The sequence below is a fragment of the Micropterus dolomieu genome, linkage group LG02, assembly GCF_021292245.1.
Source record: "Micropterus dolomieu isolate WLL.071019.BEF.003 ecotype Adirondacks linkage group LG02, ASM2129224v1, whole genome shotgun sequence".
NCBI classification, from domain to species: domain Eukaryota; kingdom Metazoa; phylum Chordata; class Actinopteri; order Centrarchiformes; family Centrarchidae; genus Micropterus; species Micropterus dolomieu.
In genome coordinates, this window is record NC_060151.1 from 7367410 (window position 1) to 7381990 (window position 14581).

At 41.2% G+C, this 14581-nt stretch overlaps 1 protein-coding gene across 1 annotated transcript; it reads left to right on the forward strand.

Moving 5' to 3' along the window:
• The first annotated feature begins 7138 nt into the window (after positions 1-7138).
• On the forward strand, positions 7139-13955 carry si:ch211-106h11.1 (volume-regulated anion channel subunit LRRC8D). The gene is made up of 6 exons (XM_046040912.1): positions 7139-7257; positions 8091-8447; positions 9479-10069; positions 10209-10459; positions 11483-11860; positions 12021-13955. The coding sequence occupies exons 2-6, from the start codon at positions 8112-8114 to the stop codon at positions 13141-13143; spliced, it is 2679 nt and encodes an 892-aa protein (XP_045896868.1). The 5' UTR covers positions 7139-7257; positions 8091-8111; the 3' UTR covers positions 13144-13955.
• The last annotated feature ends 626 nt before the right edge of the window (positions 13956-14581 follow it).

Here is a 14581-nt window from a genome sequence, read left to right on the forward strand (position 1 = left end):
TGTATACTTCTTTATGTCCCATGTTCACTTTATTTCTCTTTAATAAAGATAAATAAATTTCCGACACCACATCAATGCACCATCGTCACCACTCAGCCCTCCCTTTCCAAGCGTCGGCTCTAAAAAATATGTGTGATCCTCCATATGTCCAAATTTCACTCCTCTTACTTTTAATAAACCAGTTGACTTATACTACTACTAACATTACTTGTTGTTCTTCTTCTTCTTTGAACGTATTCAACGTAGTGACAAAACACTTTCTGTAGAGGCTTTTGTCCATTTGGCTGCTGTAGAAACATGGTGGCGCAACATGGTGATGTCCATGTTAAGAGGACCCGTGTTTTATGTAGATAGAAATGTCTCATTGTAAGGTAATAAAAACATAACAGTTCATTATGAAAGGTCTCTATACGCCGCTAAAAACAAAGTTACGGATATTATATTGCATTTCTGTCAATAGAGCCTCCTAAATATTACACACTGAACGTTTAAGACACTCAGGATCAGAGAATGGATTTAGATGTAACCCAGAAGGGTCAGGAGTTCGCTGCAGCTCAGCAGGGACAGGAATTGCTGTTGCTCGGCAGCAGGGACAGGAGTTGGACGCACTGCCGACTGGAAAACAGACAACTGGTTTCCAGTTGGCGGTCCGGCAACTGGAAGCTGGCTAGTTTCACTAGCTAAGCAGAAAAACAATGTCTCTAGATAGCTGAACAGCTCTGTCTCAATGGTACCAGGCAACAAAGTCTCTGAATTGCTCGGCACCTCTGTTTCTGGGACACCAGGCAGTATTGTCTCTAGGATGTTGAGCACCAAAACCTCTGCAGCACTGGACGGGGGCAAGGGGGAGAAGCTGGGTGGTGATGAGGACGAAGTGCTGAGCAGCGGTGAGGCACTGGGTCTGGACAGTAGAGAGGCATGACAAAGGTGAGAACCACGTCTCCTTCTTGAAGGCTCCCACGTCTCCTTCTTGAAGGCTCCACTGAAGATGAATCTTTAATGAAATCCGACAGGAAACTAACTAGAACTTAACAAGCCGAACGGCTAGCTGGCTGGAGACCAAGCAGGCTCTCGGATTTTGTAGCAGTTTCACAAAAACGAACAAACGAGAGATTGATGTCCCATGCCCTTGGGGTGGCCATCCTATGAGGTAGATGGGAGCCCCGAAGGGGAGACTCATGATCCACCTCGGTTGAGCAAGAAACAGGGACAGGCTAACAGAAGGTGAGACAGCTTGAGACACATGAAAGACAGGTAAGGTCATGAACGCTGAGGAGACCGCGGTGAACATTCATGAACAATGAACATGCAACGAATGACAGACTACCACGCATATACACAGGAGGGGTGGGAATAACAGGGCACAGGTGATACACATTAGAAAACCAGGAACAGGACAACTACAAAGTAGAACAGTGACCAAGAACACCCACACCCCTGAACCATGACACAGACAGGTTTTCAATTAAACCAATAGTCCTAACAATAACATTAGATGTCATACATGTAACACACACACACATATGCCATTGCAAATTGCAAATCAGTAAAGACTGAACTGATAAATGAACAGATAATGTTACTTTTCTTTCGTTCACTCCGAATTAGATATATTGTTTATGCCAAGAAAGCAACAAAACACATCTAGGTGACTAATATTTGTTATGCCTTTTTGTACATACTGTACTTTTTCAATTTGCCACTCGTGACAATAGTGTAGTGTTTTGTAGTAATGACAGTAATGTCATTACATCAAATGAATTGTCGTCAATGATCACAGAAAGAGAAACATCACATAAGCAGGCAGGGTCAGGCCGCAGCCTCAGCTCTTTGGTGCTCTCTGTGTAGCTGCTGTGGATGGTTGATTGCTGTGGTTTCAGTCAAGAAACTTGACGAAAGTGCTGTGCCACTTTCTCACGGCCAACAGCTTCTCTATCTTTCTGTCACCAGTTTGCCCCCACCCACCCGTTTAACACTCATTTCCTCAGACCTTTTCAACTTTCGCTCACTTTGGTTGGCAAAAGAGTGAGGGTTAGGGACAGTGCAGGACTTTCTTTTCCTCGTTAGGCGAGGGAAAGAAAATCAAAAGAGTCTGAGAGCTTAGTCAGATTTTAATGTTGATAATGTACTAAATTTAATTTGACGTCACAAAGTAACTGATATATACTGTAAAAGAGAAACAGTACTGACAGAAATTGTTTTGCAATACATGACCTGTAAACAATAAATCTATATTTACTTTACTGTGGACTGTACTGCCTCTGAATATGGCACTATATCACCGGGTCATATACAATCGCACAGCCACAACATGGTGTGTGCCTCCCACTGAACCGGAAACAAGAAGTTTGCTCAGCTATTTTTCTTTCTATGTTACAGCTTATCATTTCCTCCTACTCTTTTCAATCAATTGCTGTCAGATTGAAATCATCACAGATTCAGATTAAAATCACTTGTAATGTTTTCTATCAAAGGTGCTGAAGAAAAACATTTTCCAGTCATGAAGTACTTTCCCACAGGTGTCTATGAAAAGAAAATAGTTGCATAAATATGCTCCTTTCTTTATATATTGATGATGATGATATCTTCTAAAATTCAGCCTACAGATGGGCATCCCCACTCCTACACCAAGCCAGCCGAGTTTTGTATCACTCTCATAATGCAGGGTTACAGAAAGGTAAAGGGGTGTGAGAACTCCAAAATTACATGGTACCCAAGACAGCTACTGCCTACACCTTCAAAACTGGTGGTGGTGGAATACATAGAGAGCCTAAATATATAACCATAAGCCTAAATCTTGATATCAAGAAAGATTCCCTCATTCAAAACACTTGAGTCTCTATAGCCATGCCAGCTGCTCTGTGAGGCTACACTTGCTGACATGCTGGTGTTTAGCAGGTATACAGTGTGTATGCCATGTTTAGCATATAAGCATGCTAACAGTTTCTAATTAGCATGAAACTTCATCCAGAAACACATTGCGTTGACCAATTCAAGCACAGATTAAAGAGAGATTGCTTTGGGGCTAAGGAAAGAGAGTGTTGTATGCTGAAAGATGGTAAAGCCCCTTGAGGCAAATTAATACTAAATTAATAAAAACAGATTTTTTAAAGTGAACAACTTGTTGTTTATCTCAACATCATCACCATAAAATTATATAGTAAGTATCAACCTTCCACAGTTGTAAAATTGTCTCATAGCTTGTGCAGTGCCTTGGCACATGATAAACCCAAATTCAAGCAATAGTTAGACATCTTGCCAAAAGACAGATGAGAAGATTTAGGCTATACCTCTCTTTCCAGTACAGTAACTGTAAAGCTACAGCTAGCAGAGCAATAGCTTGGTCTTCGTAGCTGGAAGACTGGAAACAAGGGGAAACACCCTGCCACCGTCCAAAAGTAACAAAATCCACCGAATAACACATCCAAAGCTCACTAATTAACATGTTATGACTCATTTTATCATCGTATTTATATTGATGTGCATGTTTTGTGTTGATTGTTGTTTTGAATATAAAAAAAAGAAAATTCAAGATCCAAACAACCTCATGTTCAGACCAATTCCTCACCACAATCCATACATAGTAGTAAGTAGGTTTTCGGGCAGCATTTCTGCTAAATGAGTGTTAATGCCTAAACTAGTTAGGCATCAACATAACATGTGTAACGTAAACTGTTTGTTAAAATATATGAACCATTTCAAAAGCTGAGGTCTGTGGAATGCTTATGATGTTTTTTCACAACATGGACGTGTGAATCCTGTCATAACACAACCCCACCCAAAACATCTATCTGGACATGGTTGTGTGAGTGTGTGTATGCACATTGCAAATGAAGAGGTGTGAAGCCACAAGCCCTTTTCGCAGCAGAATTCTGAAACTGAGGGTGTTGATAGGATATCTGCCCCTTGTTATGTTGGGCTTGCCACACCACAGCCCTGCAGTCTAATTTTAAAATTATATTTCCCGCAAGAGATACTGAGAACTCAATCTGTATATTCTGTAGTGCAATCATGTAGCCTTTAAGTTCTTCTTAAAAAAACCCCACAATAATAAGGCACTTGATCAAGCAAAGAGATAAACTATATCATGCTCTCTGTGATGACTTTTTAGTAAAATAATATCTTGTTTAATAGAGTTATAGTTGACTCCTACAGGATATAATGACGCATTTAGTTTGAAGGAATAATTTTAAAATACATTTCTTCACTTTCCTGCAGAGAGTTGGATGAGAATATTGATACCACTCTCATGTTGGTTGATATGGACCCTCTACCAGGAGGCAATCAGTTTAGCTCACCATAAAGCTAAGAAATATTTACAGGACGTAACTCCCCATAAAACCTCTTCACATTTTTACGTGTGTGTGTGTACAAATTAAACAAAGGAGAAATACTGTGCTAATAACTAAGGTTTATAGTAGTTATAGTAGGCATATTTTCGGCCAAGCTTGCGACAAGGCTCTAGGGATGGCAATGTTCTGTGTGCTCAGTATCTGCTGGATGTGTAAAGATGTTTGTTAATACTTTAGCCATATTTAATGCAACTTTAGGTCAGTAGCAGTTAAAGATAGCTTAAAGTTGAAGTTGAGTTTCATTAGCTCAAAAAAATAAAATAAAATAAAATGTTTCTTGCAAAATCCAAGTGTCATTTTAGTTGCTGATGTCTGTTGCCTTTATATATGTGCTGAAACAGCACTGTTTTGATGTTGCCTAATGTACCTGCCTATTTTCAGGGTAGTTTGCCGTTCTGTTGGTCATTGGTCCTTCCACCAATTTGGTCAACGCTGAAATGTCTCTGCAACTATTGGATGATCTGAAATTTTGTACAGACATTCATGGTCCCCAGACGACGATGATTAATGCCTTCCTCTGGTGCCACCACAAGGTTTTGTATTGAAGGTTTTGTATCAGACTAGAGGCTTGGTCACATGGAATTGGAATCAATTTCACTATTCATCATGGGAATGGGAGGACACAGGGAAAAAAATCAATGGGAGCAGGTAGGACAGTAATCACAGATCAGTTTTTATATATGAATTTTCATTTCTAATATGAAAAAAAACAACACTATTTTCTGATTCTTTTTTACTGGGAACGGGAGTCACTCTTCCATGATTGGGACAGGAGTATTTTTGTTTCTCATACCACTTGAATCCAAAAGCAGAGGTGATGTCCAACCTGATAATCCAAATGGTGAGATAAAAGATAACATCCATAAAAAAGATAACGTCCATAAAAAAAAAATATATATATATACAAAAGCAGGCTTAAATGCAACAAAGGCAAGGCAACTGGCAGGAACATACGCCACCAGGTAGACAGCACAACAATAAGCTACAACTGACCAACACAGACTTAACTGAACAGAGGTTTTATATAGAAGTGCAAACTAGAAAGGAGGGAAAGACACCGGGTGCAACACATCAGGGTAATCAGGCAGACTGAACAAAAGACAAGTAGGTAACAGGAACTAAAACCCAAAACATAGAACAGATACAGGACCTAATAATCAAACACAGGATATGTGTGTGTGGTATCAAAACACAAAGCAGGCCAAACTAACCACAACACTGACTTAAACCACGGATCAATACACCTATTACGGAGTGGGCCAACCAAATACAAAGTACAAACAACAGATTCAGACCAGTTTCGTGCCAAGTGTTTAAAACCCTTGTGTTTCTCATTTCTCATATGTTTTTACCATCTTATCTTGTCTTTCTATCCTATCTAATATGTCTCATATATGTAATACCTCCTTATCTTTGTATGTAGCTGTAGATAGTGATAATACATTATCTAAGCAGTCGTCCCTGCCCCTCACAGTTACACCTTCACGCTTTATCTTGAGATTTTGTCTCTGTGGCTACAGTAAATGCCAAGCTCACTCACACTGCTGCAGCTACCACACCACTTCTTTACTCTCTAAAACCCCATACTCCACAACCCCCAATGCACTCCATCACACACATACACACACACACACATTTTCACACTCATACACACAGAAAATACACACACCATCTGTGTAAAGTAGATCCCTTTGTGGTTCATTGTCAGTTTGAGTCTTTGCTCCAGATTCTTCTTGGCCCAAATACAAAAAGAAAACACACACACTGAGTTATATATGGCCCTACCCTGCACTTACACAGACGCACACATACACACACACAAACAATCACACAAGCACATGGTCAATTTAATAACTTTACTGTCATCGGGTCTCTGTAACCTTTAACCTCTTAGGAAACTAATCTGGTTTCTCTACAGAAGCACACATCTATCTACCCATAAAGAGGTAGTAAGAGTAGTGCGCCATCAAGAGCAACATCAACTGGATCAGAGATGTGGAGTCAAATGCTGCTTTGTAACTCACGGTTTAGCAACTTCAGCAGCCCCTGCTGGATAATGCTGGACACAATGTTCTGTAGGGAACAACTTGCACCTGAAAAGAAGTTAGAGCAGTTGTAATCCAAATTTAGCAGCAAACATCTATGGTTAATTTTATAACACAGGAAATATTTTATTGTGGTTTAATGTATTTTATCCAAGTTATGGAAGTTTATGTCTAACTTCAATGGAAAGTTTGTTAAACAGTCTCAGCTAACATTTCATGGAAAGTACTTACTCAAGTACTGTATAACTTTTAAGTATTGAACTATACTAGGTATTGCTACCTTATACTTATACATAGACATTTCAGATGACAATAGTCTACTCTTTTCACCTCATGTATGTGACCACTGTTACTACTTTAATCCATATTAGTGTATCACATACAAAGCTTATAGGTAAGTATACATAAAATAGCCTATATATGATGAAATGTTAGAGATTAAACCATCCAACAGTAGATAAATAAGGTAAAGTTAAATCCACCTACACCAGCTGCTACACTGAACCTCTGAAAGGGGCCATTCTGCACAAAAAGTCTTTTTTTCTTGTGACTGTTTTTTGTCTAATATGCGTCTGATGTGTTCCTCAGAGTCAGTGCCGAAGTGGTTAAAGGGTGCCGGCGTGCACCCAGCGGGTCTTGAACGGGCTTCTAGTGCTGAATTAGATTTTTCAGCCACTCATCCTCCACTGCCATGGCAACCGGTGAAAAGCTGTGTGTCGGCCAGCTGGGGAGGGGTTTGTTGTAAGTTTCAGGAGTTTTTCACAGCAGAACCAGACAGCACTGGAATGAAGTTTCTGTGAGGCGGCTCTGAGCTGATCAGAGGAGAGGGAGAAAAGCAGGAGGACAAGTTATTTACCCCGGTAGGTGAAAGTTAGTCCTTGGCTCTAAAAAAAAAAAAACTATGATGTTTTGTTCAGTTCTGATTTGTGTTTTTGGCGAAGTAGTAGACTAAATTGTGGATTTAATTTAGTCAAGTGTTGTTTGTACTATTTTAGTAAGTTTACTCTTGACCACTATGACCACTGATCAAAAGATTTTTAAAGGTCCAATTGACTTTGAAATGAAAGCTAAGAAAATGTAAGTTTCTTTAAATGGTCTCCTTTATGGAATTTCAATTTCAACCAAGCTTTATCTGTGACATGTCCACTTGAAACTCTTGTTTAAAGCCCCTAAAAACTTGGTTTCAAATCTGAAGTATTTCTACGTAACATTAGAAATTCATAGCCAGTATGCAAAAATCAAAGCTCAAGTTTGGAAAATTATCTTCCTTATTTATAAAGCAAACAGCCTCACAACATAAACATTGCTAAATCCTGATTTGTGCAGGGAAACACATGACATCACCTTTTTCAAAGAAAGGACAGAAACACCTACTGTAGGTGTTTCTGTCTGTGGTCACAGACAGTAGTTCAGTTACTGTTACTAAAACTGGTGGCTTGGAACCCATAATATTTAGACAGGGTCATAAAATGTAATATTTGCTATTGCAGAAGCTGGTGGCCAGTAGTGTCTAGATCTGCCTGTCCTAACATACGCTGCTAACAACTGTGCTGCGCATTTTTTCCATCGTTGATCCTCTAATGTCACAGAAAGTGACGGGTGACCAATTTTGGTTCATCTCTTTGCACATCACTACAGTAGTTTATGTGCATAACCCAGATCTTTCTTCACCATTTCACTATTGTTTTTACAGTCATCCTTGTTGGAGGTCGCCATGTTTTCCCTGTCGGAGCTGGTGCCTCTGAACCAGCATCAGTGCAGGTCTAAACTGCTGAAGCCCTGGTGGGAGGTCTTCATGGACTACCTGGTGGTCTTGATGCTGTTGGCATCTGTCTTAGCTTGTACTGAGCAGCTGTCCAGGGACCGAGTGGTGTGTATTCCCTTGGATCCACTTGTCACTATAAATACTAGTGATAGAGAGGATGTGGCACTGGCTCCTTCTTCAAAGCCCCCAACCCACATTCCACGCGATGTCAGCCCAAAGCTTCCTTCTACAGCCCGGGGTCGACGCACGCATCTGGTCTACCAGCAGTACGTTTACATTAGCCAGGTACAGTAAAACTGGCCTGAGTTGCCTTTGCCAATGAAAATGATGCAACAATTAAAATACTGATTTCTAGATCCATTAAAGCAGCTATAATCAATATTTATTAACCATGGATCACATTGTATGCAAAAGGAGTCATTCATAATGAGGATCCCACAAAGAACTACCTCCTGACTTTGCAGTTCCCCTCAACTTCACAGAGCATTAATGCAACTTTTACCTCATTGTTTTGTCCAAGGAAGGTTAAAATGAAGGGCAACTGGACTTGGTTGAAGATACTCGAAGACTTTTTGTCTCTAATCAAAGGGGCTTCTTCAGTTCTGACTGACCAATATTTAACCTCTGTGGGGTTGTTGTGAAGATGATCTATACCTCTGGTTTTTTACTGCTCCTGGCTGTTAACAACAGTTGTTATGGTCATTGGAGACACCAGAGGCCAAGTTTCCAAAGTCATCTCTTCCCGGGAAACTAAACAAATATTCACTTTTGGCCTCGGGGGAGGATACCAACAATGGTCGTTCAGACTTTTCCTCAGGTGTCTCAAATGACCATGATGACTGTCTTTACAACATCCAGGACCACTAACGAACCAGTGGTATTGATCATCTTCACATCAACCCCACAGAGGTTTTCTCTCCCAGTCAGTCAGAACTGAAGAAGTCTTTCGGATGAGAGACGAAACTTCTGCCAGTACATTCAACCAAGTCCCCCTTTTTTTAACCTACTCCTACTGGATAACTATGACCTGGATGACTGAGAACCTTCACAGACATCTCATTGTTTTGAGCTACGGTTCTGGCTCACTCTCACTTGTCTCATAGTGTTGTGTAAGGCTACAGAAGGCAGCTGTTTTCAGCAAAAAAATCTCTAAAATTTAGTTAACTACCAGCCCTTAAATTCATCAAGTGGTCAGGCATAGATGTGGATGTGTAAATAAGCACATAAAATGTTTGCTTACACGTTCAAGTTCAACTTTGAAGTGGTCAAAAAATAAATGATTGCAAGTTTAAGTGTCTGCCTATTCATCTATCTAGGTGTGCTACCATGAGGCTTTGCCTTTGTGCTCCCGCTTCTTCCCCTACATGGCCTTGCTGCAGTCTCTAGTACTGGTAGCCAGCGGCTTCTTCTGGCTCCATTTCCCCCACACCTCCGCCCGCATAGAGCACTTCCTGGCCATCTTGGCAAAATGCTGCGAGTCACCCTGGACATCTCAGGCCCTGTCACATGCTGCCCGTCAGGAGAACATCCAAGACAAGGAGGTGATGGAGGAGAGACGTCCACCCCAACATCCTCCTTCTTCAACTTCATCTTCACCCCCGGTGACCCGCACGAGACGATCAAGCTCAGGCTCGGAGTCACACAGCCCGCTTTTGAAGAGGTCAGATAATGCATCCTCAGCCACCCCTCCTTCCCCGTGCCCTTCCACCCTCTCCTGTAACTCCACCATGTCAACTATGTCCCTCGACTACCCGGTGCATTTTCCTTCTTCAAAGCCCTCACTCATGGTTGACAGTCCCAGGCAGGTAATCAGTCTGGATAAAAGTGATAGGGAACAGGCCAGGGCGCTGTTCGAAAGGGTGCGGAAGTTTCGGTCCCACTGCGAGAGCTCAGATGTCATCTATAAGGTGAGAGACCCTCTAATCTACTTTGTTGTTTGTCTGATGAGACCTTTCCTTTTAATATGTACTGTTATGGGACATTATATTTATAGCAATAGTATGTACGATGTTAATTTATTCATAATACCCCTTTTCATCCATTCAGGTCTACTTGGCTCAGACAATATTCAAATTGTTGATGGTAATGCTGATCGTGAGTTACACCATCCCTCTTCTCAGCTCCTTCTCCTTCACCCACACCTGTCACCCTAAGGAGCATGCCTTGGTGGGCTATATTACCTTTGAGTGTATCCATGTGCTCTCCTCCCTTCTACACAAACTGCTGGTTACTTACCTGGCCCTACTGGGGCTGTACGGCCTGCTGAACTTTTACACCATCATTTGGATTTTACACAGGTCAGTGCATTCATGGACTGCATAAAGGGATGTATGTGTTCGTGCTGTACTGTTTGCTAACATTTTAAAGCTGCACTAATCAATATTTTTTACATTAACAGACATTAAAATGACTAAGTGGAAGTGGAAGGGGAACCCAGTCTCTCTCAACTCCCATTGCAGAGTTTTTAGCATCTTTCAGCACATTGTTTTGGTCTTTTGGAAAATTTACTGTTTTGGTTTACTCTCACCGATGTCATCCACTTCGTCTCCAGCAGCAAGCATCTGTTTTCAGCAAATAAAGCCCTGATATACCCACGATACCTTCCCTAGACTAAATGTTAGACATCCAAAGTTAACGACTAGCTGGTGAACATAGTGGAGCATTTAGCAGCTACAGAGCAAGATATTTCCCTGATGAAATTGGTGAAGACCAAAAGAGAGCTCAAAGGACATTCAACTAAATACTATTGTTCCTCCACGTCTGCTGGATACGTAAAAGAACGGCTATAAAGCAATAGTCTGCTAAGATATTTGTCATGTTGACTTTATTAGCTGATGATATGTCAGTGTTGTGTTTACAACAAATGCATTAACAACTTTAGCTTTTATCCAAGAACCATAACAATTTGCACACTTTAGTCCATTTACAACAAACCTTTTACACAAGTTTTTATTTATTTAAGATCTCCACAATTCAAACTGCACTAAAATAACAAAACTGACCGAGACTTATCTGCAGCAATTTGTAGTAAAGGAGTAGTACAGAAAGAGAGGGGGAGACTATGTATGTACAGGATTTGTTGGGTTAAACAGGCTTATGAATACATCATTTGTCACATTGTTTGACCAAGATAACTTGGGACATTAAATAGACTACACAGGCTGTGCTTGTTCCAAGGACCTTTAAACAGAGTAATGCCCATGAGGCTGAGCATACCAGAGACCTGATAATAGGATTACTGTGTAATGCTGTGTTTTGGGCTACAGTATATTCTGTGTGATATATTTCTCATTCTTGATTTTGGTCTGTGCCCTACTTAGCTCTCTACGGCAGTATTCCTTTCTCTCACTGAAGGAGGTGTGCTCCCTGAGAGATGTTCCTGACCTGAGGAATGACCTGGCCTTCCTTTTACACATGTTAGACCAGTACGACCCTTTGCTGGCCCAGCGTCTGTCTGTTTTTTTGTCCCCTGTCAGTGAGAGCAGGCTGCTGGAGGAAAGCTTGGAGAGGCACTGGGGGGAGGAGAAGCTGCGTGCCATGACGAGTGTGGATGCAGAAGGCTGCTCCAGACTGCAGCTGGTGGCCCTGCCTCGCCTCCCTCCAGCCCTCTTCACCCTCAGCCAGCTTCAGGTCCTCAAATTGGAACTCATCACAGATGCCAGGTTTTCTGCACAGGTGGCCAACATGACCTCACTCAGGTGAGTTTTATGGTGGTGCAGTCATCCTTCACATATTTTAAACAATACAGATTAAATCAAACGTTCTGGCACGTGCATATTTCTATGTTAGAACACTGATGTACATTTCTTGTTTTTATACACATTTAATTACGTCCTTTATTGTTTATTTGCACAACAGGGAGCTCCACCTCTATCACTGCACTGCAGCTGTGAATCCCAGTGCACTTACAGTCTTCCAGGAACGTCTGGAGATCCTCCACCTCACGTTTACTCAGGTGTCAGAAATCCCCAGCTGGGTCCTTTCCCTCCGCAGCCTACATGAGCTCCACCTCTCTGGCCGCCTAAGTAATGATGGTGGGGTGGGCCGCAGCTGGGCATTGGGGAGCCTCCGACAATTACGTCACCTCCGTGTGCTGGTGATTCGAGGAATGTTACAGCGGATCCCTGGGGAGCTGTGTGAGGTGGCAGGCAGCTTGGTGAGGCTGGAGATCTACAACGAGGGCACCAGGCTGCTTGTACTGACAGGCTTGAAGCGGATGGTGGACCTGACAGAGCTGTTGCTGCAGGACTGCCAGCTAGAGCGATTGCCTTCTGCCCTGTTGGCGCTCACCAACCTGCGGACACTCGACCTACAGCATAATAACTTGAGAACTCTGGAGGAACTGCTCAGCCTGGCTCACCTGAGACGTCTTTCTTGCCTCAGACTTGCCTATAACCGTGTTCTGGCAGTGCCGGCCAGTGTTGGTGTGCTGCGAGGCTTGGAACTCCTAGATCTATCCAACAACCAACTACAGAGCCTGCCCCCAGCCCTTTTCACTCTTCGCCGCCTTCGAAGGCTCTTGCTGGCAGGTAACCTGCTAGAGGAGCTGCCTGCAGAGGTAAAGGCACTGCAGCTGCTTACAGAGCTGGACCTCAGTGGGAACAGGGTAGATAGTCTCCCCCCTGAGCTATTCAATAGCTGTTTGGAGCTACACATCCTTAATGTGGCTTACAACTCTCTTAGTTCATTACCCAGGGCAATTTCAGCTTTAAGTCAGTTGTGCAGGTTGGACTTGCGCAGTAACAGTCTAGAGGAACTGCCAACTGAATTGGGCTGCTGCTCAGGGCTGCGTGGAGGTGGTCTCCTGGTGGAAGACTGGCTGTTTCTTTCTTTGCCTCCCCATGTCAGAGACTTCCTAAGCCGTTCTTGTCCCCAGTCTGGTACATCCTCAGAGGGTTATTCCCGGCCAGAGTCCGACAGTTTTCCATATTTCTCTCCTACACAGTGGAGCTTCTCTTCTGCTCTGGAATCACAGATATAAAACTAATTACTATATATTACTGCTAACAGTATCCTAACACTAGTGTTCTGCTAGTGAGGCCTTTTTGTACCTAATGATATATTGTGATACTTTGAAATAAGTTTTTTTTAGCTTTTCTTTAAAAATGTAGTTTTCCTTTTGGTCCTGTGACCAACAAGCACCTTGACTGTGAGGCCTAAACAATCATCATTGCTGAATTTATATTTGTTGCTATTCCACACATAGTGTCAACAATGGCTTGCAGGAAGATTAAAAATAGGCATTTGCAAATTTACAAAACAATGAGCTGAATAAAACAAAGTTACACTGAGTATAAATGATTTGTCGTTAATGGCCTAAAACATGCTAAATACACCACCACTATAAATCTCAGTTCTATTTTAAAATCTTTACAGAAATTGTTGCTCTACTGTTGACATCTTGTTATTGCTGGAATGCACCATGAAAGAGGAAACTGTCTGCATCTGTTGTATGGTTGATAATGGTTATTAAGGGGAAATAACATTTTAATCAGAAACATTCACAAAGGTAATATTTTTTGCAGGGCTGTTTCTCTATATATCTTTCCAAATGATAATAACAGATTTTAAAGGACAGTACCACCCCAACCAAATCATGTTCACTTTGCTGAGATATAGAAGTTTCTGCTGCCGTACCACCAGGCTGCAAGGCAACTTTCCACCCCAGCCTGCAAACTCAAATACCTCCTTACTGCTCCATTGAATATAGTTCATTTATGTTTACCATTTTATAATTGCTCTTGTATTGCTGTATATTGTCTACTACTTAGTAGAAGTGAGTTAGACACTCAAATTCACTTTACAGTCGTTTTTAATGTGACAAATAAAATCTACTTTCTATATATATATAAATAATATATAATAGAGCAAAGGTTCATGTGGTTTGATAGCGAAGTGTATATTATTAATTCAGAAATTAGTAATAATATGAGTATGAACACCATTATTGAAACAGCTAAAGAAAGATATCAGTATGAAAATCTGAATTATTCCTACTTAAGAATGTGCAGTTGTAGTCTCTAACTGTGACCACTAGAGGACAATAAACATGATAATTTCTTAATAATTTCTGTTGATCTGTTTTATTTTTTGATTGCTCCTGTTTGGCCACTTTATTATGAAAATTAAAACTCCTTACTAAGATCAAGATTAAACTTTATTCTCCCCAAAGGACAATTATTTTCACAGCACTGCACATTAGTGTTAATTTTGTCATTTTAAAATGTAGTATTAGTCTTGGTCCTGTGTCAAATGTCCTTGTTAATTTTTGTCATAATTAGCCCACTGTATACTATTTTTTTTTTATCAAGTTTTAGTTGACTAAAAGTCTGGGTATTTCAGTCTGATCTTTGTTATAGAAGAAAATTGTGTCCTCTTACTTTTAACCCTTATGTATGTTCTTTTACTATTATTATTAT

Coding starts and splice junctions, on each gene's coding strand:
- si:ch211-106h11.1 (XM_046040912.1), top strand. CDS start 8,112: ATGTTTTCCCTGTCGGAGCTGGTGCCTCTGAACCAGCATCAGTGCAGG. Junction 10,070..10,208: donor GCTCAGATGTCATCTATAAG/GTGAGAGACCCT, acceptor TCATCCATTCAG/GTCTACTTGGCTCAGACAAT. Junction 10,460..11,482: donor ATCATTTGGATTTTACACAG/GTCAGTGCATTC, acceptor TGCCCTACTTAG/CTCTCTACGGCAGTATTCCT.